We start from the raw sequence: 24,051 nt of genomic DNA on the forward strand, positions 1-24,051 counted from the left end.
ACCACTAATATCTCAGGACGGTGGACTCCATCCAGCTTGTTACTGAACTTCCTGATTTAGAAGCTGGCTGGAGTGACGTCACCACTTCCCTACAGTGTGTCACCCAGTGGAGAACTGTGGCAATGACAGGAAAGTTCCTGAAGACACTGGAGCTCCGAGTGGCAGCATATAAAAGCTGTGAAAGTCCCCCTGCTGAGACAGAAACCAATATATCCAACACTGAACACACAAGACTCAACACTCAACATTGACTGAAGATGCTGTGTTCCCGAGGATTCCAGTCTTCCCTCTGCCCATTGACGGACTTCTACTGGCCTGTGCGCAGTCTATGGCCAGAGGTCCGACCTCTTCTCAGCCAGCGGGATCTACTGCAGAGAAACCTGCTGGAGATCAAGAGCAGTCTGGAGCTGATGGAGAAACTCCAGCAGCACATCTTTGAAGAGTTGGACAATGTCCCATCCTCTGTGGCCATCCAACCAGTCTCCTACAAGCTGGATAAGGAGGGAGACGGCTTTGCCCTTACACTGGACACTAAAGACTTTTCACCAGAGGAGCTGTCTGTCAAGCAGGTGGGCAGGAAGCTGAAAGTCAGTGGGAAGACAGAGAAGAAGCTGGATGGTGGGGAAGGCTCATACTCTTACAGATGTCAAGAGTTCAGACAAGAGTTTGATCTGCCTGAACGGGTGAATCCTGAGACAGTCACCTGCTCCCTGGCTCATGACGGGAAGCTCCACATCCAGGCACAAAAGAATCCATTATCTGCTGAGGAGGAGGTGGCAGAGAGAGTGGTGCCCATCAACTGTAGCCTGGATGTGAAAACCCCACAATTCCTGTCAAAGACAGAGGGAAGCACCACCGACACGCAGAAGAATCAAGAGAACACCATTTCACATGAGGACTGATTTTTATTTCACTGGATGATACATTTTCTAATAAATCTTTTTCATGTTATGATACAGCATGCATTTATATTTCATATCTTGTAACAATCAATATGACATGCTATTAAATTTAATCAATAAAATATACAATTTTACAGAATATTGCAGTTGTTATAATCTCTTCAATGGATATCAGCATAATGACGATTATTTCTCATCAAAAGTTAACTTTCCAAAAAGCTCACTGGCCTGATATTTTTCTGTGAACATTTTCAATAAACTCAATTTTCAAAAAGCTCTCCTAAAAATGTTCTGATTCTATCATGTTTATGACATGTCTATAAACCTGACTTCTGAAAGCAAATGTTAGGTGAACTTGTCAGGATTTGAAAAGTAGGCCTTTTTGAGCAAGTGTCCTGTTTTAGACCATTGAATGTGAGTGAATAGTTTCCACACCTTCTAGAAAATATTATTTTTAGTTATTAAAAAACAGAAGAAAATATATGACAAACATAATGCCAGACAAAATTTTTTCCGTTTTCAACAATATTACAATAACATAAAATCGACACGTGACAAATTTTATAACACTGTACAATCTGAATTTCTTTTCTCCAAAATATGATTTCTCACTGGATTATTTTAGAATGTGTTCAATTATATTTTGACCTCTCTTGCATTGACTCCTGTGGTGAAAACTCTCTTTAAAACCCTACCTGGGATAGGATAAAGTAATCCTTCTAACCCCCCCCTTAAAAGATTTAGATGCACTATTGTAAAGTGGTTGTTCCACTGGATATTATAAGGTGAATGCACCAATTTGTAAGTCGCTCTGGATAAGAGCGTCTGCTAAATGACTTAAATGTAAATGTAAATGTAAAACGTAGCTTGTGATCTTTTGTCCAATTTTGTTTGACTTTGCTGATACTATTGCATGTCACAGAATATACATTGCTAATGATCCATCAATACCGTAAATGTGAAAAGCAACATGGTTCAAAACACTTTTAAAAGTCATAAATATATTTAAGTTAAGTGAATCATTCATCAGTGAAACCATTAAAAGGTGACCTGCTTTAAGTACAGCACCACTAATATCTCAGGACGGTGGACTCCATCCAGCTTGTTACTGAACTTCCTGATTTAGAAGCTGGCTGGAGTGACGTCACCACTTCCCTACAGTGTGTCACCCAGTGGAGAACTGTGGCAATGACAGGAAAGTTCCTGAAGACACTGGAGCTCCGAGTGGCAGCATATAAAAGCTGTGAAAGTCCCCCTGCTGAGACAGAAACCAATATATCCAACACTGAACACACAAGACTCAACACTCAACATTGACTGAAGATGCTGTGTTCCCGAGGATTCCAGTCTTCCCTCTGCCCATTGACGGACTTCTACTGGCCTGTGCGCAGTCTATGGCCAGAGGTCCGACCTCTTCTCAGCCAGCGGGATCTACTGCAGAGAAACCTGCTGGAGATCAAGAGCAGTCTGGAGCTGATGGAGAAACTCCAGCAGCACATCTTTGAAGAGTTGGACAATGTCCCATCCTCTGTGGCCATCCAACCAGTCTCCTACAAGCTGGATAAGGAGGGAGACGGCTTTGCCCTTACACTGGACACTAAAGACTTTTCACCAGAGGAGCTGTCTGTCAAGCAGGTGGGCAGGAAGCTGAAAGTCAGTGGGAAGACAGAGAAGAAGCTGGATGGTGGGGAAGGCTCATACTCTTACAGATGTCAAGAGTTCAGACAAGAGTTTGATCTGCCTGAACGGGTGAATCCTGAGACAGTCACCTGCTCCCTGGCTCATGACGGGAAGCTCCACATCCAGGCACAAAAGAATCCATTATCTGCTGAGGAGGAGGTGGCAGAGAGAGTGGTGCCCATCAACTGTAGCCTGGATGTGAAAACCCCACAATTCCTGTCAAAGACAGAGGGAAGCACCACCGACACGCAGAAGAATCAAGAGAACACCATTTCACATGAGGACTGATTTTTATTTCACTGGATGATACATTTTCTAATAAATCTTTTTCATGTTATGATACAGCATGCATTTATATTTCATATCTTGTAACAATCAATATGACATGCTATTAAATTTAATCAATAAAATATACAATTTTACAGAATATTGCAGTTGTTATAATCTCTTCAATGGATATCAGCATAATGACGATTATTTCTCATCAAAAGTTAACTTTCCAAAAAGCTCACTGGCCTGATATTTTTTCTGTGAACATTTTCAATAAACTCAATTTTCAAAAAGCTCTCCTAAAAATGTTCTGATTCTATCATGTTTATGACATGTCTATAAACCTGACTTCTGAAAGCAAATGTTAGGTGAACTTGTCAGGATTTGAAAAGTAGGCCTTTTTGAGCAAGTGTCCTGTTTTAGACCATTGAATGTGAGTGAATAGTTTCCACACCTTCTAGAAAATATTATTTTTAGTTATTAAAAAACAGAAGAAAATATATGACAAACATAATGCCAGACAAAATTTTTTCCGTTTTCAACAATATTACAATAACATAAAATCGACACGTGACAAATTTTATAACACTGTACAATCTGAATTTCTTTTCTCCAAAATATGATTTCTCACTGGATTATTTTAGAATGTGTTCAATTATATTTTGACCTCTCTTGCATTGACTCCTGTGGTGAAAACTCTCTTTAAAACCCTACCTGGGATAGGATAAAGTAATCCTTCTAACCCCCCCCCTTAAAAGATTTAGATGCACTATTGTAAAGTGGTTGTTCCACTGGATATTATAAGGTGAATGCACCAATTTGTAAGTCGCTCTGGATAAGAGCGTCTGCTAAATGACTTAAATGTAAATGTAAATGTAAAACGTAGCTTGTGATCTTTTGTCCAATTTTGTTTGACTTTGCTGATACTATTGCATGTCACAGAATATACATTGCTAATGATCCATCAATACCGTAAATGTGAAAAGCAACATGGTTCAAAACACTTTTAAAAGTCATAAATATATTTAAGTTAAGTGAATCATTCATCAGTGAAACCATTAAAAGGTGACCTGCTTTAAGTACAGCACCACTAATATCTCAGGACGGTGGACTCCATCCAGCTTGTTACTGAACTTCCTGATTTAGAAGCTGGCTGGAGTGACGTCACCACTTCCCTACAGTGTGTCACCCAGTGGAGAACTGTGGCAATGACAGGAAAGTTCCTGAAGACACTGGAGCTCCGAGTGGCAGCATATAAAAGCTGTGAAATTCCCCCTGCTGAGACAGAAACCAATATATCCAACACTGAACACACAAGACTCAACACTCAACATTGACTGAAGATGCTGTGTTCCCGAGGATTCCAGTCTTCCCTCTGCCCATTGACGGACTTCTACTGGCCTGTGCGCAGTCTATGGCCAGAGGTCCGACCTCTTCTCAGCCAGCGGGATCTACTGCAGAGAAACCTGCTGGAGATCAAGAGCAGTCTGGAGCTGATGGAGAAACTCCAGCAGCACATCTTTGAAGAGTTGGACAATGTCCCATCCTCTGTGGCCATCCAACCAGTCTCCTACAAGCTGGATAAGGAGGGAGACGGCTTTGCCCTCACACTGGACACTAAAGACTTTTCACCAGAGGAGCTGTCTGTCAAGCAGGTGGGCAGGAAGCTGAAAGTCAGTGGGAAGACAGAGAAGAAGCTGGATGGTGGGGAAGGCTCATACTCTTACAGATGTCAAGAGTTCAGACAAGAGTTTGATCTGCCTGAACGGGTGAATCCTGAGACAGTCACCTGCTCCCTGGCTCATGACGGGAAGCTCCACATCCAGGCACAAAAGAATCCATTATCTGCTGAGGAGGAGGTGGCAGAGAGAGTGGTGCCCATCAACTGTAGCCTGGATGTGAAAACCCCACAATTCCTGTCAAAGACAGAGGGAAGCACCACCGACACACAGAAGAATCAAGAGAACACCATTTCACATGAGGACTGATTTTTATTTCACTGGATGATACATTTTCTAATAAATCTTTTTCATGTTATGATACAGCATGCATTTATATTTCATATCTTGTAACAATCAATATGACATGCTATTAAATTTAATCAATAAAATATACAATTTTACAGAATATTGCAGTTGTTATAATCTCTTCAATGGATATCAGCATAATGACGATTATTTCTCATCAAAAGTTAACTTTCCAAAAAGCTCACTGGCCTGATATTTTTCTGTGAACATTTTCAATAAACTCAATTTTCAAAAAGCTCTCCTAAAAATGTTCTGATTCTATCATGTTTATGACATGTCTATAAACCTGACTTCTGAAAGCAAATGTTAGGTGAACTTGTCAGGATTTGAAAAGTAGGCCTTTTTGAGCAAGTGTCCTGTTTTAGACCATTGAATGTGAGTGAATAGTTTCCACACCTTCTAGAAATTATTATTTTTAGTTATTAAAAAACAGAAGAAAATATATGACAAACATAATGCCAGACAAACATTTTTTCCGTTTTCAACAATATTACAATAACATAAAATCGACACATGACAAATTTCATAACACTGTACAATCTGAATTTCTTTTCTCCAAAATATGATTTCTCACTGGATTATTTTAGAATGTGTTCAATTATATTTTGACCTCTCTTGCATTGACTCCTGTGGTGAAAACTCTTTTTAAAACGTAGCTTATGATCTTTTGTCCAATTTTGTTCGACTTTGCTGATACTATTGCATGTCACAGAATATACATTGCTAATGATCCATCAATACCGTAAATGTGAAAAGCAACATGGTTCAAAACACTTTTAAAAGTCATAAATATATTTAAGTTAAGTGAATCATTCATCAGTGAAACCATTAAAAGGTGACCTGCTTTAAGTACAGCACCACTAATATCTCAGGACGGTGGACTCCATCCAGCTTGTTACTGAACTTCCTGATTTAGAAGCTGGCTGGAGTGACGTCACCACTTCCCTACAGTGTGTCACCCAGTGGCGAACTGTGGCAATGACAGGAAAGTTCCTGAAAACACTGGAGCTCCGAGTGGCAGCATATAAAAGCTGTGAAAGTCCCCCTGCTGAGACAGAAACCAATATATCCAACACTGAACACACAAGACTCAACACTCAACATTGACTGAAGATGCTGTGTTCCCGAGGATTCCAGTCTTCCCTCAGCCCATTGATGGACTTCTACTGGCCTGTGCGCAGTCTATGGCCAGAGGTCCGACCTCTTCTCAGCCAGCGGGATCTACTGCAGAGAAACCTGCTGGAAATCAAGAGCAGTCTGGAGCTGATGGAGAAACTCCAGCAGCACATCTTTGAAGAGTTGGACAATGTCCCATCCTCTGTGGCCATCCAACCAGTCTCCTACAAGCTGGATACGGAGGGAGACGGCTTTGCCCTTACACTGGACACTAAAGACTTTTCACCAGAGGAGCTGTCTGTCAAGCAGGTGGGCAGGAAGCTGAAGGTCAGTGGGAAGACAGAGAAGAAGCTGGATGGTGGGGAAGGCTCATACTCTTACAGATGTCAAGAGTTCAGACAAGAGTTTGATCTGCCTGAACGGGTGAATCCTGAGACAGTCACCTGCTCCCTGGCTCATGACGGGAAGCTCCACATCCAGGCACAAAAGAATCCATTATCTGCTGAGGAGAAGGTGGCAGAGAGAGTGGTGCCCATCAACTGTAGCCTGGATGTGAAAACCCCACAATTCCTGTCAAAGACAGAGGGAAGCACCTCCGACACACAGAAGAATCAAGAGAACACCATTTCACATGAGGACTGATTTTTATTTCACTGGATGACACATTTTCTAATAAATATTTTTCATGTTATGATACAGTATGCATTTATATTTCATATCTTGTAACAATCAATATGATATGCTATTTAATTGAATCATTAAAATATAAACTCTTACAGAATATTGCAGTTGTTATATTCTCTTCAATGGATATCAACATAATGACCATTATTTCTCATCAAAAGTTAACTTTTCACATCGATGTTCCAAATAATCCCTTTTCTTCTGAGGAGGAGGTAGCTGGGAGAGTGGTGCCCATCGTCTGTTGCCTCAATGTGAAGATGCCACAATCCCTCAGCTCACAGACAGAGGTCAGCACCACAGTGGACAGAACCACAGACACACACAAATATCAATTGTCTATGGACAAAATACCTGTTGCCTAAAGCCTGGCCTAAAGTATTATTCATAAAACATCTTGTTTTGCTAATTCATTCTCTAAATGTCATTATATGTTTTGATTAGATTGTCTCTGAAATAATGTCTTTATGTCGTTTTGTTGCCCAATAAAATGTTCAGTCCACTTCTAATAGAGTTGTTCAATTCACTGGTTGAAATGAAAGATACTATTACAGTATGCTAGCTAGAGGAACATATATTTAACATTTAGGCTGGATCCAAGCCCATATTTTTGTTTATGTGTAACAAAATCATTATTGACATAATCAGGAAAAACCTGTAAGTTCATTAAAATCTCACCAGACCTTTCATTTCAGTTTCATGGCCATGTCCTGGGATCATTTCCTGTTGGTCACCTTTTTGATATAGAGTATTTACACTCCTCATAATGTTTTACTTACATTGTGTTGAGAAATAGTTCAGATATGGCAGGGTCTCTTCAGCGATATCATGGTGACCTCAACGTGAGTACTGGTGGGACCACTACTACTACTCAACTCCTGCGACCCTCAGACATTCTCTAGCGTAATTTGAAGAGTGTGAATATGAGACTAACATAGACACACACAACCTGTTTGCGCTCATTTTGACTAACTACATTACTCTTATAAAATTCAACTCTGTTATGATATCAAAACATAGTCTTTCAATCCACTAATTGATTTTCAAGACATGTATTGAAAAGTTAGCTATACCAGGCCAGGGCATACCCACTCCAGGGACACAATACAAAAAAAAAAACTTTATTGAACATGCTAAAATCTTGGCTTACATTCCATGCCATTGATAATTATTGACGTTGAATTCATCAAATTTGACAAAATAGTTATTTCATTGAGATAGTACAGAAATGATGGTATTATTTTTATTTTCCAAACATAAAATGAATGGTTATAGCCATATCATGATAGAGTCATCGTAATCAGTCCTTCTTGGGCTCTGCCTCCACAGCAGTGCTCTCAGTGGCAGCCCCGGGGGATGTTACTGCTGATGAACAAGTGATAGGAACCACTCTCTCATTGCTTTCCGTCACAGCAGCCACTTTTGGTGCCTGAATCTGTAGCTGTCCATCGTTCAAAGAGCAGGTGACTGTCTCTGGATTCACACCTTCAGGCAGATCAAACTCCTGTTTAAACTCCTGGCATCTGTAAGAGAAGGAGCCTTTCCCGTCATCCTGCTTCTTCTCCGTCTTCCCACTGACTCTCAGCTTCCTGCCCACCTGCTTGACAGACAGATCCGCTGGGGAAAAGTCTTTAGTGTCCAGTGTCAGGGCAAAGCGGTTGTTTTCTTTCCCCATCTGGAAAGCGATGGGCTTGAAGTCAGTTAAAGATAATGGGCCATCAATGTCTTCGAAAATCTTTTGGTGGAGTCGTTGCATATATTCCATATTGTGCCTCATCTCCTGCATGTTTCGCATCATTTCCTGCTCCATCTGGAAGAAGAGAGGCCGGGTCTCTGGCCAGAGGCTGCGGACGGGCCAGTGGAAGTCCATGAAGGGGCCCATTGGATTGAGGGAAGACTGCATCATGCTGGGGCAAAGCATATTCAAAATCAAATCTGCGTCGCTTCTGCTAGTCTTTGTCTCTTCTCCCTGATTGTGTCTTTACGAGCTTCTGTCCCGAGCAGACTAGGACTCATAGCTTTTATACTGTCCAATGGAAAGTTCCAGTAGCATTCCTCTGACTACAACATCTGAGTGTTATGACTACGCAACTTTTGTCATTCTCCAAAACAAGCCCCGGGTAATAGTGCAGTCTGACTGCCAAATGCCTTAGGGATATATCGTTGTTCTATTTACAGAGTGACCACTGAAGCAGGTCAGAGTCGCAGGGCCACATAACGTCCTTTAAATAAGAGTAGCCTACAAAGTGAGCAAGTAATCTACGACAGCTGCTTTGTCATGCTGTCATTTCTGCCCATGAATAACCTTTTCCCCATGACAACAAATCCAAAGTTTTCCTGAAATCCCTGTACTTATGAAGATAACAGTTATAACATATGGTTCTGCCTTAAAAGTGATACAGACATAAAAGGAATTACAAGTGCCCTTCCCCTTATTGATATGACATGTAGTAAATGTATTAATATTGTATTAATATAGCTTGAGTCAGTATTCAACTTCCCTCAACCATCTTCTTGGATGTGACTCTGAAATTGACACCCACTGACAACATTGCTTCCTTACTCTGTCTTTAAATATAGTGTTGTGTGTGTTGAGAGAACATCACACGACCAAAAGATTATTCATAGTGTGTATTCATAGTGTGCACAATGAGTCACAATCTATAATGTAATAATATGCTCGATTTGAATGTACAAAAACAGCTAAGATCCTATTTCCAGCAACTTCTCCAAGTTAATGAAATATTTCAAAGGAAACTTGATCTGGACACAGATTATTGCCATGTCCGATCAATAAATGTTAAGGAACATACAGGAAGTTGTTACGTGAGAAGAAGGAGTTACTGTATTCCTAAACCACGGCATCAGATGAAACACACTGAGTCTTTTGAAGGAGCCGCTAGAGGGCTGAATCTAAATCAGGACTATGACACGAGACAGGGATCATCAACTAAATTCAGCCACGGGACGATTTTTTATTGAGTGGATGGTCAGGGCCCCGGAACATAATTACAAATAATTTGTACTGTTGTGGAAAATTACTAAATTATGCTATCCCGCTTTACTACTTAAAAAATTGTCTCTTGTTATAGCCTAGTGTTTTTTCTAACCTGATAAAAACTTGTCTTTGTGTGACTTAGTCATATGACTGGACGCATAGCTAAGATCAGTTTGAGTGTGACTGCAGGCATGTGAGACATCCCTTGGTTTTACTATCTGCAGGAAGTCAGCTGTATGGAAACTTGCAGGAAGGAGCACATTTTATTTAACTAGACAAACCAATCGCCTTTTACACTATGTTCCGCCCCTGTTTCCACACATCTGCTAACACTGAGTAAACAAAAACCTAAGAACACCTGCTCTTTCCATGACATAGACTGACCAGGTGAATCCAGGTTAAAGCTATGCTCCCTTGTTGATGTCAATTGTTAAATCCACTTCAATCAGTGTAGATGAAGGGGAGGAGACAGGTTAAAGAAGGATTTTTAAGCCTTGAGACAATTGACACATGGATTGTGTATGTGTGCCATTCCGAGGGTGAATTGGTAAGACAAAATATTTAATTGCCTTTGAACAGGGTATGGTAGTAGGTGCCAGCCGTACCAGTTTGTGTCAAGAACTGCAATGCTGCTGGGTTTTTCACGCTCAACAGTTTCCTATGTGTATCTGGAATGGTCTACCATCCAAAGGACATCCAGCCAACTTGACACAACTGTGGGAAGCATTAAAGTCAACATTTGAGACCTTGTAGAGTCCATGCCCCAACGAATTGAGGCTGTTCTGAGGGTAAAGGGTGTTCCTAATGTTTGGTATACTCAGCGTACGTGGTAATACTTTGTAATAGATTTCCAAAATGTAAATAATTTGGAGATGATTTGCTGGAGTTTTTACAGTCTTAAGTCCGTTAGTTTACTTATAAAATCATTTGGCCCACGGACTGCCAGTTATGGGAAGCCTGACATAAGATATCTGGGTTTTCGCAGAGCTTTGTTAGGGTTACAGCAGGTCCTTTTCAATTACTTGATAAAGACTGGGACTTAAATATTGTATGTGAAATAAGTTAAAAACGTATTAAGTACAGTTTGTGCTTTTTATTAGTACACAAAAATACATATATTTTTCACATTTTATTGGGTAACAAAACTAAACATATAAGACATAATTCCAGAGATAATGTTATAAAAAACATAATATGACAAAAAACAAAGACAAGATTAGAAGCCTGTCTATTCATTTTCCTGTGTGTCTGTGGTGCTGTCGTCTGTGGTGCTGCCCTCTGTCTGTGAGCTGAGGGATTGTTGCATTCTCACATGCAGGCTACAGTTGATGGGCACCACTCTCTCAGCCACCTACTCCTCAGCAGATAATGGATTATTTGGTGCCTCGATGTGGAGCTTCCTGGGAGCACAGCATCTTCAGTCAATGTTGAATCTTCTTGCTCTGAGATGGCACTGTATTGGTTGCATTGGTTTCTGTCTCAGCAGTGGGAGTTTCACAGCTTTTATGCTGAACAAAAATATAAACGCAACATGCAACAACTTCATTAGGCCCTAATCTATGGATTTCATATGATTGGGCAGTGGTCAGCCATGGGTGGGCCTTGGAGGGCATAGGCCCGCCCATTTGGCAGCCAGGCCCTGCCCAGCCAATTGGAATGGGTTTTCCCCACAAAAGTGCTTTATTACAGACAGAAATACTCCTCTGCATCCCCTCAGATGATCCCACAGGTGAAGAAGCCGAATGTGGAGTTCTTGGGCTGGCGTTTGGTCTGCGGTTGGACGTATTGCCATATTCTCAAAAATGACATTGGAGGCAGTTTGTGGTAGAGAAATTATAATTATATTCTCTGGCAACAGTTCTGGTGGACATTCCTGCAGTTAGCATGTCAATTGCACGCTCCCTCAAAACTTGAGACATCTGTGGCGTTGTGTGACAAAACTGCACATTTTAAAGTGGCCTTTTATTGCCCCCAGCACAACGTGCGCCTGTGTCATGATCATGCTGTTTAATCAGCTTCTTGATATGCCACACCTGTCATGTGTATGGATTATCTTGGCAAAGGAGAAATGCTCACTAACAGAAATGTAAACAAATTTATGCACAACATTTGAGAGAAATAAGCTTTTTGTGTGTATGGAAACTTTCAGGTATTTTTTTATTTCAGCTCATGAAACATGTGATCAACACTTTACATGTTGCGTTTATATTTTTGTTCAGTGTTTATCCTGCCACTTGGAGCTCGTGTCTTCAGGAACATTCCTGTTTTTGCCATAGTTCTCCACTGGGTGTCACCCTGCACATGAGTCATTTTCTTCATTTGTTCAGTAATAGAAGAAGCAGAGCACATATTCCAAGTCCTTTATCTGTGTTGAGTATATTTTCTTCCCTGTGTGTTTCCCAGCACTCCAGGTCAAGAGTACTTCTCCCATAATTGTTCCTTATACATGCCAAAAAACCATAAGCTTACAATGTTGAAATGGGTAAGACCGGAATGGTTGCAGAATGTACATTTTCACCATTGTCACTATAGACTATAGTTATTCAAATAGCTTTCATTTTTTCATATGTCATTTGCAAGGCTCTGAATGTCAAGGCAGAAATGTAATTAGGCCAACCTGACTGACACTGAATTCAACTGCTCATTGAAAATGCCATTTTCTATTTAAGTCATGCAATAAAGTGTGTTTTTTTCTGAAACAGATATTGCCTGTTAGATATGTTTCATATTCTCGTCCATGTCAATATCAGGACAGGCAGTCCTGCCTGCTGGTGATTCAGGCTACTTTAGATTAAGTGAAAAATGTGATCTGCATAGGGAAATACTGGGGATGACTCATCGTGCAGTACGTGCACACTGAATTTCACAGACGAGAGGGAAATTGTGTTCAGTGAAATGAATCTTCCTTATCATATATGACAGTCTATTTCTGCTATTTTGAGGGTTGCATACAGTGCAGAAATGTAAAGGTTGATTATAATATAGCTATAGTAGCTGTTAGAAGTTATACACACTATTGTCTCTGACACTAAAAACATAAGATATCAGACCATGGAAGAGTTATAACACCATAGAATTTGCTGTGCATGAGTAGGAGAGAAAGTGTCACCCATGTCATGCCTAGTCTATTCGGTTGAAAGAGCAAAAATAAACTGTTATGTCAATTGAATAACAAGCTCCTTAATCAGACAATTTAATTAAACCATAGGCTGTGTAAAAAAAAAACAGCTTTGAAAGCCAGTTCTAAAAATATTTTCGTGGGCGACTTTCACTGCTGACATTCGAAACCGGAAGTTAGCGTCTCCACTTCCAGGAAGTTTAGCCAATATATGTTTTGTTGCCAGTGGGATTGCTGTAAAAATGGCGACGTCTCGTCGCTCTTCCCAGCAGCAAAAGCAGAGCATTTCCTCGCCACCTCGCAGTATTTCTCTTTCACTCACTCCTCCGGGGTCTCCCCCCGTTCCCTGTGGTGGCATAATTTCGGTGCTAGCGGGTGCTGAAGTAGACAGCGCCGGGGATCCAGAGTTAACTCCGGCCTCCCCCGATATCCCCGCCCCGGCCCTAAGCAGCAGCAACTCCACTACCACCGGGGGTAGCAGCAGCGCTGGCTCGAGTCCTGACTCAGGTAGCAATAGCAGCCCCGGGGGCAGCGACTGCGGGACTTTCAGAGAGCTGTTTGAAGCCTGTCGTAATGGGGACGTATCGCGGGTGAAGAGGCTGGTGGATACGGTTAACGTGAATGCTAAGGACATGGCTGGGCGAAAATCCACTCCGCTACACTTCGCTGCAGGTAACGTCGATGGCGAATGTTCGCTACGAACTGGTTTGTTTAGCTAACATAGCTAGCCAACTAACGTTACTTGAGTAAATTGCTAACTAACTAGCTACATTTTCTTAGGCTAACTTCTGCAAGCTACATTTCTCAGTTTGTTAGTTAACTAACGTTAGCCAACAAACTTCGCTTACTAGTTAAGTAAGGTTAGGCTAGCTTGTCGAAAATGCCGAGCCAACTAGCCTACATTTTTGACTCGGGGAGGGGTTGGTAAGTAACTCAACTCCGCGATGATTCCATCCACGGAGTTAATCGCAGATTCGTTTTTAAATGAACCACCGACTCGTTCGAGTCGATATGCACTAGATACCTAACAGAAAATGAAACTTATTGGATAAAACCTTAACCTGTACCAATGTTTGTTCTCTGTGGATGCGTGCGTTTTCTTTATTTGCTTAAATCCAGAGTTTGTAATGAAACGTTACAACCACCGACTTTTTCTTTTTGGGATTCAATTGGCACATACTCTGCGTTGCCACCTTTGAGAAAAAACATTCAGGAAACCGTCTAGTGGTTGTATATGTTAATATGCACGTGTTATTAAAAAGTGTTGATTTAAGCAAACAAAGGAATGCTACAACAGAGGACAAGGTCTATCGTCTGCACCGACTCCAAGGAGTCAGAGGTTCATTTAAAAAGTCGTCGTGGACTTGCGGTACTTTGCTAGGGGAGGGGGCACTGTATTAGCCAGCAAGTTGTAAGCAAAACACATAGGCCTTTCCAGGCAGAAAACATGGTACAAACATTATTGGGCACAGATAACAGCACAAAGGGCAAGAAGGTAGAGACAACAATACATCACGCAAAGCAGCCACAACTGTCAGTAAGAGTGTCCATGATTGAGTCTTTGAATGAAGAGATTGAGATGAAACTGTCCAGTTTGAGCGTTTGTTGCAGCTGCTGGGATGTGAATGCTTTGGGGACCTTTAACAGGGGCGGCAGGTAGGCGGCAGGTAGCCTAGTGGTTAGAGCGTTGGACTAGTAACTGAAAGGTTGCAAGATCGAATCCCTGAGCTGACATGGTAAAAATCTGTTGTTCTGCCCCTGAACAAGGCAGTTAACCCGCCGTCATTGAAAATAATAATTTGTTCTTAACTGACTTGACTAGTTAAATAAAGGTTAAAAAAACAGAATGTGACTGTCAGAACGGGTGTTGTATGTAGAGGATGAGGGCTGCAGTAAGTATCTCAGATGGGTGGGTGTTATTTGAGGAACATTCCAACAGGAATCTGTTCCAAAAACTTCATAAATAACATGGTTGCCAACAATAAGAATAAGATACCGGGCTAGGGAGTGGGCTATTTTAATTACGTTTTTTTACTCACCATGTTTATTCTGAAAAATGTCTGTACTCACTCTGGTAGCCTATCGACAAACATTAAGAATAAGCTACATGGTGAGTTAATGCCTATTCGGTAGCTAGGTGGATTGATCATGTTACTTTGTATGCGTTGTTTGTTGGCAACCTTGTACTTTACAAAGTTTGTGGAACAGATTCCTGTTGGAATGTTCCACAAATTATACCCACCCATCTCAGATAGGGGGGAGTGAGGCCTAAGAGGGTTTTATAAATAAGCATCAACCAGTGGGCCTTGCGATGGGTATACAGAGATGACCAATTTACAGAAGAGTATAAATTGCAGTGGTGTCCTATAAGGAGCATTGGTGGCAAATCTGATGGCCGAATGGTAAAGAACATCTAGCCCTTCGAGAGCACCCTTACCTGCCGATCTATACATTACGTCTCCGTAATCTAGCATGGGTAGGATGGTCATCTGAAACAGGGTTAGTTTGGCAGCTGTGGTGAAAGAGGAGTGATTACAATAGAGGAAACCAAGTCTAGATTTAACTTTCGCCTGCAGCTAACCATACTGAGTTAATATATGTGATACACAACCAGTATGTCTTCTCATAAATAAAAAAACCCGATAAAATATGTTAAACAATGATTGCAGGTTGTGTCACTGTTTTAGAGACCCATTTGTGTATGGAGGAAAAACACTTTGCACAATCTTTCCACTTTTTAGGATTTGGGAGGAAGGATGTTGTGGAGCACCTCCTTCAGACAGGGGCCAACGTTCACGCCTGTGATGACGGAGGTTTGATCCCTTTGCATAACGCCTGCTCCTTTGGTCACGCTGAGGTGGTCAGCCTGCTCCTCTGTCAGGGTGCCGACCCAAACGCCCGGGACAACTGGAACTACACACCTCTCCACGAGGCTGCCATCAAGGGCAAAATAGATGTGTGCATCGGTAAGAAACATCTACGACGACATGCAACTTTTATGCTTACCTTGCATTTTGTGCTGACTTTACACACTTGAATCAGTTTTCTGTATGATAAAATAGTCCTTGCCATCTTTGAATGCAAATCTAAGGCTACTGTGTTATGAACAGCTTAATTAACAAATCAAATTCATTTATAAAGCCCTTCTTACATCAGCTGATATCTCAAAGTGCTGTACAGAAACCCAGCCTAAAACCCCAAACAGCAAGCAATGCAGGTGTAGAAGCACGGTGGCTAGGAAAAACTCCCTAGAAAGGCCAGAACCTAGGATGAAACCTAGAGGAACCATGAGGGGTGGCCAGTCCTCTTCTGGCTGTGCCGGGTGGAGATTATAACAGAACATATAACAGCCTAACTGCTGTAGAAATTGATAGGAGAGGCTATGGTCTGTAGCTCTGCTGCTGCATATTGTATCATCAAGTCTTACAATCAGGTTATTTTGCCATAAAACAAGCATGTCACCCCTAGTGATCTCAACAGAATCACAACATCTCAATGACATAATGGCATTTTCTGACCAGCCCATAATGGTCTGGTCCTAACAGTCTCCCTGTCTCCAGGGAGAGAAACCTAACACCATTGAAAAGAACATCTGGCCAGATCAGTTTCTCGGGGCAGAAACTAGAGCCACAGTCCCCTCTCTGTCACTTACTTTGACCTACAGTGACTTTTCCATGTTTTCTTTCGTTACAGCCTTATTCTAAAATGGATTAAATAAAAACAATTCCTCAGCAATCTACACAGAATACCCCATAATGACAAAGCGAAAACAGGTTTTTAGAAATATTAGCAAATGTATTAAAAAACAGAAATACCTTATTTACATACAGTGAGGGAAAAAAGTATTTGATCCCCTGCTGATTTTGTACGTTTGCCCACTGACAAAGAAATGATCAGTCTATAATTTTAATGGTAGGTTTATTTGAACAGTGAGAGACAGAATAACAACAACAAAATCCAGAAAAACGCAAAATGTTATAAAATTATTTGCATTTTAATGAGGGAAATAAGTATTTGACCCCTCTGCAAAACATGACTTAGTACTTGGTGGCAAAACCCTTGTTGGCAATCAGAGGTCAGACGTTTCTTGTAGTTGGCCACCAGGTTTGCACACATCTCAGGAGGGATTTTGTCCCACTCCTCTTTGCAGATCTTCTCCAAGTCATTAAGGTTTCGAGGCTGATGTTTGGCAACTCGAACCTTCAGCTCCCTCCATAGATTTTCTATGGGATTAAGGTCTGGAGACTGGCTAGGCCACTCCAGGACCTTAATGTGCTTCTTCTTTGTTGCCTTGGCCGTGTGTTTTGGGTCATTGTCATGCTGGAATACCCATCCATGACCCATTTTCAATGCCCTGGCTGAGGGAAGGAGGTTCTCACCCAAGATTTGACGGTACATGGCCCCGTCCATCGTCCCTTTGATGCGGTGAAGTTGTCGTGTCCCCTTAGCAGAAAAACACCCCCAAAGCATAATGTTTCCACCTCCATGTTTGATGGTGGGGATGGTGTTCTTGGGGTCATAGGCAGCATTTCTCCTCCAAACACGGCGAGTTGAGTTGATGCCAAAGAGCTCCATTTTGGTATCATCTGACCACAACACTTTTACCCAGTTGTCCTCTGAATCATTCAGATGTTCATTGGCAAACTTCAGATGGGCATGTATATGTGCTTTCTTGAGCAGGGGGACCTTGCGGGCGCTGCAGGATTTCAGTCCTTCCTGGCGTAGTGTGTTACCAATTGTTTTTTTGGTGACTATGGTCCCAGCTGCCTTGATCATTGACAAGATCCTCCCGTGTAGTTCAGGGCTGATTCCTCGCCGTTCTCATGATCTTGCGTGGAGCCCCAGGCTGAGGGAGATTGACATTTCTTTTGTGTTTCTTCCATTTGCGAATAATCGCACCAACTGTTGTCACCTTCTCACCAAGCTGCTTGGCGATGGTCTTGTAGCCCATTCCAGCCTTGTGTAGGTCCACAATCTTGTCCCTGACATCCTTGGAGAGCTCTTTGGTCTTGGCCATGGTGGCGAGTTTGGAATCTGATTGATTGCTTCTGTGGACAGGTGTCTTTTATACTCGTTACCTGTATAAAAGACACCTGGGAGCCCGAAATCTTTCTGATTGAGAGGGGGTCAAATACTTATTTCCCTCATTAAAATGCAAATCAATTTATAACATTTTTGACATGCGTTTTTCTGGATTTTGTTGTTATTCTGTCTCACTGTTCAAATAAACCTACCATTAAAATTATAGACTGATCATTTCTTTGTCAGTGTGCAAACGTACAAAATCGGCAGGGGATCAAATCCTTTTTTCCCTCACTGTAAGTATTCAGACCCTTTGCTATGAGACTCGAATTTCAGCTCAGGTGCATCCTATTTCTATTGATCATGCTTGATGTTTCTACGGCTTGATTGGAGTCCACCTATGCTAAATTCAATTGATTGGACATGATTTGGAAAGGCACACACCTGTCTAAAGTCCCACAGTTGACAGTGTATGTCATTGCAAAAACCAAGCCATAAAGTTGAAGGAATTGTCCGTAGACCTCCGAGACAGGATTGTGTTGAGGCACAGATCTGGGGAAGGTTACCAAAACATTTCTGCAGCATTGAAGGTCCCCCAAGAACACAGTGGCCTCATCATTCTGAAATGGAAGAAGTTTCGAACTACCAAGACGCTTCCTAGAGCTGACCGCCCGGTCAAATTGAGCAATTGGGGAAGAAGGGCCTTGGTCAGGGAGGTGACCATGAACCCGATGTTAACTCTGACAGAGCTCTAGAGTTCCTCTGTGGAGATGGGAGGATCTTCCAGAAGGACAACCATATCTGCAGCGCTCTACCAGTAAGGCCTTTATGGTAGAGTGAAAAGACGGAAGCCACAAAAAGTCACATGATAGCCAGCTTGGAGTTTGCTAAAAGGCACCTAAAGATTGTCAGACCATGAGAAACAAGATTCTCTGGTCTGATGAAACCAAGATTGAACTCTTTGGCCTGAATGCCAAGCGTTACGTCTGGAGGAAACCTGGCACCATCCCTATGGTGAAGCATGGTGGTGGCAGCATCATGCTGTGGGGATGTATTTCAGCGGCAGGGACTGGGTGACTAGTCAGGATCGAGGCAAAGGTGAACAGAGCAACGTACAGAGAGATCCTTGATGAAAACCTGGTCCAGAACCTCAGACTGGGATGAAGGTTCACATTCCAAAAGGACAACAACTCTAAGTGCACACCCAAGACAACGCAGGAGTTGCTTCGGGACAAGTCTCTGAATGTCCTTGAGTGGTCCAGCCAGAGCCCGGACTTGAACCCAATCTAACATCTCTGGAGAGACATGAAAATAGCTGTGCAGCAACGCTCCCCATCCAACCTGACAGAGCTTGAGAGGATCTGCAGAGAAGAATGGGAGAAACTCCCCAAATACAGATGTGCCAAGCTTGGAGCGTCATACCCAAGAAGACTCGATGCTGTAATCACTGCCAGAGGTGCTTCAACAAAGTATTGAGTAAAGGGTCTCAATACTTATGTAAATGTGATATTTCAGTTTTTTATTTTAATAAATTAGCGCCAACAAAAATGCCTGTTTTTGCTTTGTCGTTATGGGGTTGTGTGTAGATGAGGAAAAATAGTTTAGCAAATCAAGTTCAGAATAAGGCTGTAACGTAAGAATGTGGAAAAAGTCAAGGGGTTCGAATACTTTCCAAAGGCACTGTATATATTGGCAAGAGTTTATTTTCTCCCATTGCTGTAATGGAATTATCCCAGCATTGACCAAGAGTTGAGACACGAGTTGTCTATACGCCTTCAGAGCAGTGTGCTTTTTAGCATCTGGTTCTTTGAATTATGCTTGACTACTATATTTGTTGGCTCTTGAGAATGCAGCTGGTTTGTTGTTGCAGTCTCTCTGCTGTGAAATGCGCATCGTGGCACAGGGATGAGCATGTTATTCTTTCTGGTGGGTAATGATCTGAATTAAGTTGATGTACCGTACTCTGATTAAGACTTCCTCTTGACTTTGATTGTGTCTGTTGTCTCCCCAGACACTTATTATTGAGGAGAATATTTGAAAACCTCACTAACCATGTTTCCGTCCACAATTGTTATGCAAGCGAAGCGATCTTGATGCTCCTTTCCTATATATACATACATACATACATACATACATACATACATACATACATACATACATACATACATACATACATACATACATACATACATACAGTTGAAGTCGGAAGTTTACATAAACTTGTGTTGGAGTCATTAACCTCTCTGGGGTATGTGGGACGCTAGCGTCCCACCTGCGGGACACACTCGCCAACAGCCAGTGAAATAGCAGGGCCCCAAATTCAAAACAACAAAAATCTCATAATTCAAATTTCTCAAACATACAACTATTATATCCCATTTTAAAGATACACTTCTCGTTAATCCAACCACACTGTCCGATTTCAAAAAGGCTTTACGGCGAAAGCATAACATTAGATTATGTTTGGACAGCACCTAGACAAGAAAAACCACACAGCCATTTTCCAAGCAAGGAGAGGCGTCACAAAAACCAGAAATACAGCTAAAATTAATCACTAACCTTTGATGATCTTCATCAGATGGCACTCATAGGACTTCATGTTACACAATACATGTATGTTTTGCTCGATAAAGTTCATATTTATATCCAAAAACCCCATTTTACATTGGCATGTAATGTTCAGAAATGTTTTGCCTCCCAAAACTTTGTGTGAATGAGCACATCAATTTACAGAAATACTCATCATAAATGTTGATAAAATATACAACTGTTATTCAAAGAATTATAGATACACTTCTCCTTAATGCAACCGCTGTGTCAGATTTAAAAAAAATAAAAGCTTTACGGCGAAAGCAAACTTTGCAATAATCTGAGTACGGCGCTCAGACACAAAAAGAAGCCATACAGATACCCGCCATTTTGGAGTCAACAGAAGTCACAAATAACATTATAAATATTCACTTATCTTTGATGATCTTCATCGGAATGCACTCCCAAGAATCCCAGTTCCAGAATAAATGTTTGTTTTGTTAAATGAAGTCCATATATATGTCCAAATACCTCCTTTTTGTTTGCGCATTCGGTCGAGTACTCCAAATGCGCTGTGCTCGCGCAGTAAGTTCAGACAAAGTCAAAAAAGTTATATTACAGTTCGTAGAAACATGTCAAACGATGTATAGAATCAATCTTTAGGATGTTTTTATCATAAATCTTCCATAATATTCCAACCGGACTATTCCTTTGTCTTCAGAAATGAAAAGGAACACACCTAACTCTCAAGGGAGCGCACGCCACTGAGCTCATGTCATTTTCTCAGTCATCTGACTCCATATGCACTTATTCTCTCCCCATTCACAGTAGAAGCATGAAACAACGTTCTAAAGACTGACATCTAGTGGAAGCCGTAGGAAGTGCAAAATGACCCCATTGACACTGTGTATTAGATAGGCAATCACCTGAAACTACAAACCTCAGATTTCCACACTTCCTGGTTGGATTTTTTCTCAGGTTTTTGCGTGCCATATGAGTTCTGTTATACTCACAGACATCATTCAAACATTTTTAGAAACTTCAGAGTGTTTTCTATCCAAATCTACTGGTAATATGCATATCCTACCTTCTGGGCCTGAGTAGCAGGCAGTTTACTACGGGCACGCTTTTCATCCGGACGTCAAAATACTGCCCCCTACCCCGATGAAGTTAACTCATTTTTCAACCACTCCACAAATTTCTTGTTAACAAACTATAGTTTTGGCAAGTCAGTTAGGACATCGACTTTGTGCATGACGCAAGTAATTTTTCCAACAATTGTTTCCAGACAGATTATTTCACTTATAATTCACTATCACAATTCCAGTGGGTCAGAAGCTTACATAAACTAAGTTGACTGTGCCTTTAAACAGATTGGAAAATTACAGAAAATTACGTCATGGCTTTAGAAGCTTCTGATAGGCTAATTGACATCATTTGAGTCAATTGGAGGCGTACCTGTGGATGTATTTCAAGGTCTACCTTCAAACTCAGTTCCTCTTTACTTGACATCATGGGAAAATCAATAGAAATCAGCCAAGACCTCAGAAAAATAATTGTAGACTTCCACAAGTCTGGTTCATCCTTGGGAGCAATTTCCAAACGCCTGAAGGTACCACGTTCATCTGTACAAACAATAGTACGCAAGTATTAACACCATGGGACCGCGCAGCCATCATACCGCTCAGGAAGGAGACACGTTCTGTCTCCTGGAGATGAAATCAATCCCAGAACAACAGCAAAGGACCTTGTGAAGATGCTGGAGGAAACGGGTACAAAATAATTTATATCCACAGTAAAACAAGTCGTATATCGACATAACCTGAAAGTCCGCTCAGCAAGGAAGAAGCCACTGCTCCAAAACCAGCATAAAAAAAGCCTTTGTACTTTTTGGAGAAATGTCCTCTGGTCTGATGAAACAAAAATAACATTTTTGCCATAATGACCATCATCATGTTTGGAGGAAAAAGGGGGAGGCTTGCAAGCCGAGGACCACCATCCCAACTGTGAAGCAGATGGGTGGCAGCATCATGTTGTGGGGGTGCTTTGCTGCAGGAGGGACTGGTGCACTTCACAAAATAGACGGTATCATGAGGGAGGACAATTGTGGATATTTTGAAGCAACATCTCAAGACATCAGTCAGGAAGTTAAAGCTTGGTCGCAAATGGGTTTTCCAAATGGGCAATGGCCCCAAGCGTACTTCCAAAGCTGTGGCAAAATGGCTTAAGGTCAACAAAGTCAAGGTATTGAAGTGGCCATCACAAAGCCCTGACCTCAATCCTATAGAAAATTTGTGGGCAGAACTGAAAAAGCGTGTGCGAGCAAGGAGGCCTACGAATGTGACTGTTACACCAGCTCTGTCAGGAGGAATGGGCCAAAATTCACCCAACTTATTGTGGGAAGCTTGTGGAAGGCTACCCAAAATGTTTGACCCAAGTTAAACAATTTGAAAGCCATGGTAGGAAATACTAATTGAGTGCATGCAAACTTCTTACCCACTGTGAATGTGATGAAAGACTTAAATGCTTAAATAAATTATTCTCTCCTATTATTCTGACATTTCACATTCTTGAAATAAAGTGGTGATCCTAACTGACCTAAGGCAGGGAATTTTTACTAGGATGAAATGTCAGGAATTGTTAAACTGAGCTTAAATGTATTTGGCTAAGGTCTATGTAAACTTCAGATCTCAACTGAATATTGAGGGTCTGATTCTGATGACATGATGATCGATGTGTGACTGCCATTTGACAATAAAATTTTTTCCATAATGTCATCATGTAGACTAGCATACCCACACAGCATCTGCAAGCTGTTGGCTTGAGCGACGTACCAAGACCAGAGTAGGCACATTATTATTATTATTATTATTATTATTATTATTATTATTATTAGAATAATTTTGTAAAACTCTTTTTAGTGTGTAGAGCAGCTTTACAAGCTGGCTCTGACCAGAATAGAGGAGTGGTAGGCCCCGGTGCACAACTGAGCAAGAGGACAAGTACATTGGAGCGGCAGGTAGCCTAGTGGTTAGAGCGTTGGGCTAGTAACCAAAAGGTTGCTAGATCGAATCCCCATGCTGAGAAGGTAAAAATCTGTCGTTCTGCCTCTGAACACGGCACTTAACCCACTGTTCCTAGGCCGTCATTGTAAATAAGAATTTGTTCTTAACTGACTTGCCTAGTTAAATAAAGGTGTCTAGTTTGAGGAACAGATGCCTCACAAGTCCTAAATCAGTCTGAACGTCAACTCCGGGTTGCCTCTTCACCAGTTCAGACAGTTCCTTACTTTCTCCGTATTCCACTTGCGTCTTCCATTTTTGCAGTAATGCTGCAATTAGTTGGTTGTAATTTAGTTTCCATATGTTTTTTTTTATCTGCGTGTGTGATTTAACTCCACCAACACTATTCATGATATAATTTACACCATAATATTGGTTGTCATATTTGTTCTGCCTTTTCTGGTGGATTAACTGAAATTGCAAGTAACTTTCTATGGTTTGTTTTAAAAATAGCAATATTTTGGAGATTATTTATATAATAACTAAAAGTGTGTGGTTGTAATCTGGATAAAGGGAAATTGGGTGAGCCATTCTTACTAATCTGCTAGAGAACCCGTTCAGATTTAAGTATAGCTTTTGCATGACTGAAGCCTTTAGTAAGAGGTCTAATGCTTTAATACTTAATGATTTCTGCCCTCCGAATTCA

General features: G+C 41.4%; 6 protein-coding genes across 9 annotated transcripts in view; 5 read left to right on the top strand and 1 right to left on the bottom strand.

The window, feature by feature from the left end:
* The first annotated feature begins 166 nt into the window (after positions 1-166).
* On the top strand, positions 167-1,061 carry LOC123725135 (heat shock protein 30-like). The gene has a single exon (XM_045689141.1). It carries the CDS (start codon positions 258-260, stop codon positions 900-902), a length of 645 nt encoding a protein of 214 aa, XP_045545097.1. The 5' UTR covers positions 167-257; the 3' UTR covers positions 903-1,061.
* Positions 1,062-2,134: 1,073 nt separating this feature from the next.
* On the top strand, positions 2,135-3,139 carry LOC106599147 (heat shock protein 30-like). Its single transcript, XM_014190251.2, has one exon. The coding sequence runs from the start codon at positions 2,226-2,228 to the stop codon at positions 2,868-2,870; it is 645 nt and encodes a 214-aa protein (XP_014045726.2). The 5' UTR covers positions 2,135-2,225; the 3' UTR covers positions 2,871-3,139.
* Positions 3,140-4,138: 999 nt separating this feature from the next.
* On the top strand, positions 4,139-5,115 carry LOC106563452 (heat shock protein 30-like). Its single transcript, XM_014129057.2, has one exon. It carries the CDS (start codon positions 4,196-4,198, stop codon positions 4,838-4,840), a length of 645 nt encoding a protein of 214 aa, XP_013984532.1. The 5' UTR covers positions 4,139-4,195; the 3' UTR covers positions 4,841-5,115.
* A 760-nt stretch (positions 5,116-5,875) lies between these two features.
* LOC106563459 (heat shock protein 30) lies at positions 5,876-7,386 on the top strand. Its single transcript, XM_014129069.2, has one exon. The coding sequence runs from the start codon at positions 5,993-5,995 to the stop codon at positions 6,635-6,637; it is 645 nt and encodes a 214-aa protein (XP_013984544.2). The 5' UTR covers positions 5,876-5,992; the 3' UTR covers positions 6,638-7,386.
* Positions 7,387-7,781: 395 nt separating this feature from the next.
* On the bottom strand, positions 7,782-8,744 carry LOC106563467 (heat shock protein beta-11). The gene has a single exon (XM_014129082.2). The coding sequence runs from the start codon at positions 8,595-8,597 to the stop codon at positions 7,977-7,979; it is 621 nt and encodes a 206-aa protein (XP_013984557.1). The 5' UTR covers positions 8,598-8,744; the 3' UTR covers positions 7,782-7,976.
* Positions 8,745-12,997: 4,253 nt separating this feature from the next.
* Positions 12,998-24,051, top strand: part of LOC106563476 (poly [ADP-ribose] polymerase tankyrase-2) — a 119,344-nt gene continuing 108,290 nt past the window's right edge. For all 4 annotated transcript variants that reach the window (XM_014129093.2, XM_014129102.2, XM_014129113.2 and 1 more), the window contains exons 1-2: positions 12,998-13,464; positions 15,534-15,758. In XM_014129093.2, coding sequence (XP_013984568.2) covers positions 13,035-13,464; positions 15,534-15,758 — 655 coding nt within the window. In that variant the 5' untranslated portion in view covers positions 12,998-13,034. The remainder of the gene's footprint in view (positions 13,465-15,533; positions 15,759-24,051) is intronic.

This window comes from Salmo salar, chromosome ssa01, assembly GCF_905237065.1.
Source record: "Salmo salar chromosome ssa01, Ssal_v3.1, whole genome shotgun sequence".
Lineage (NCBI taxonomy): Eukaryota > Metazoa > Chordata > Actinopteri > Salmoniformes > Salmonidae > Salmo > Salmo salar.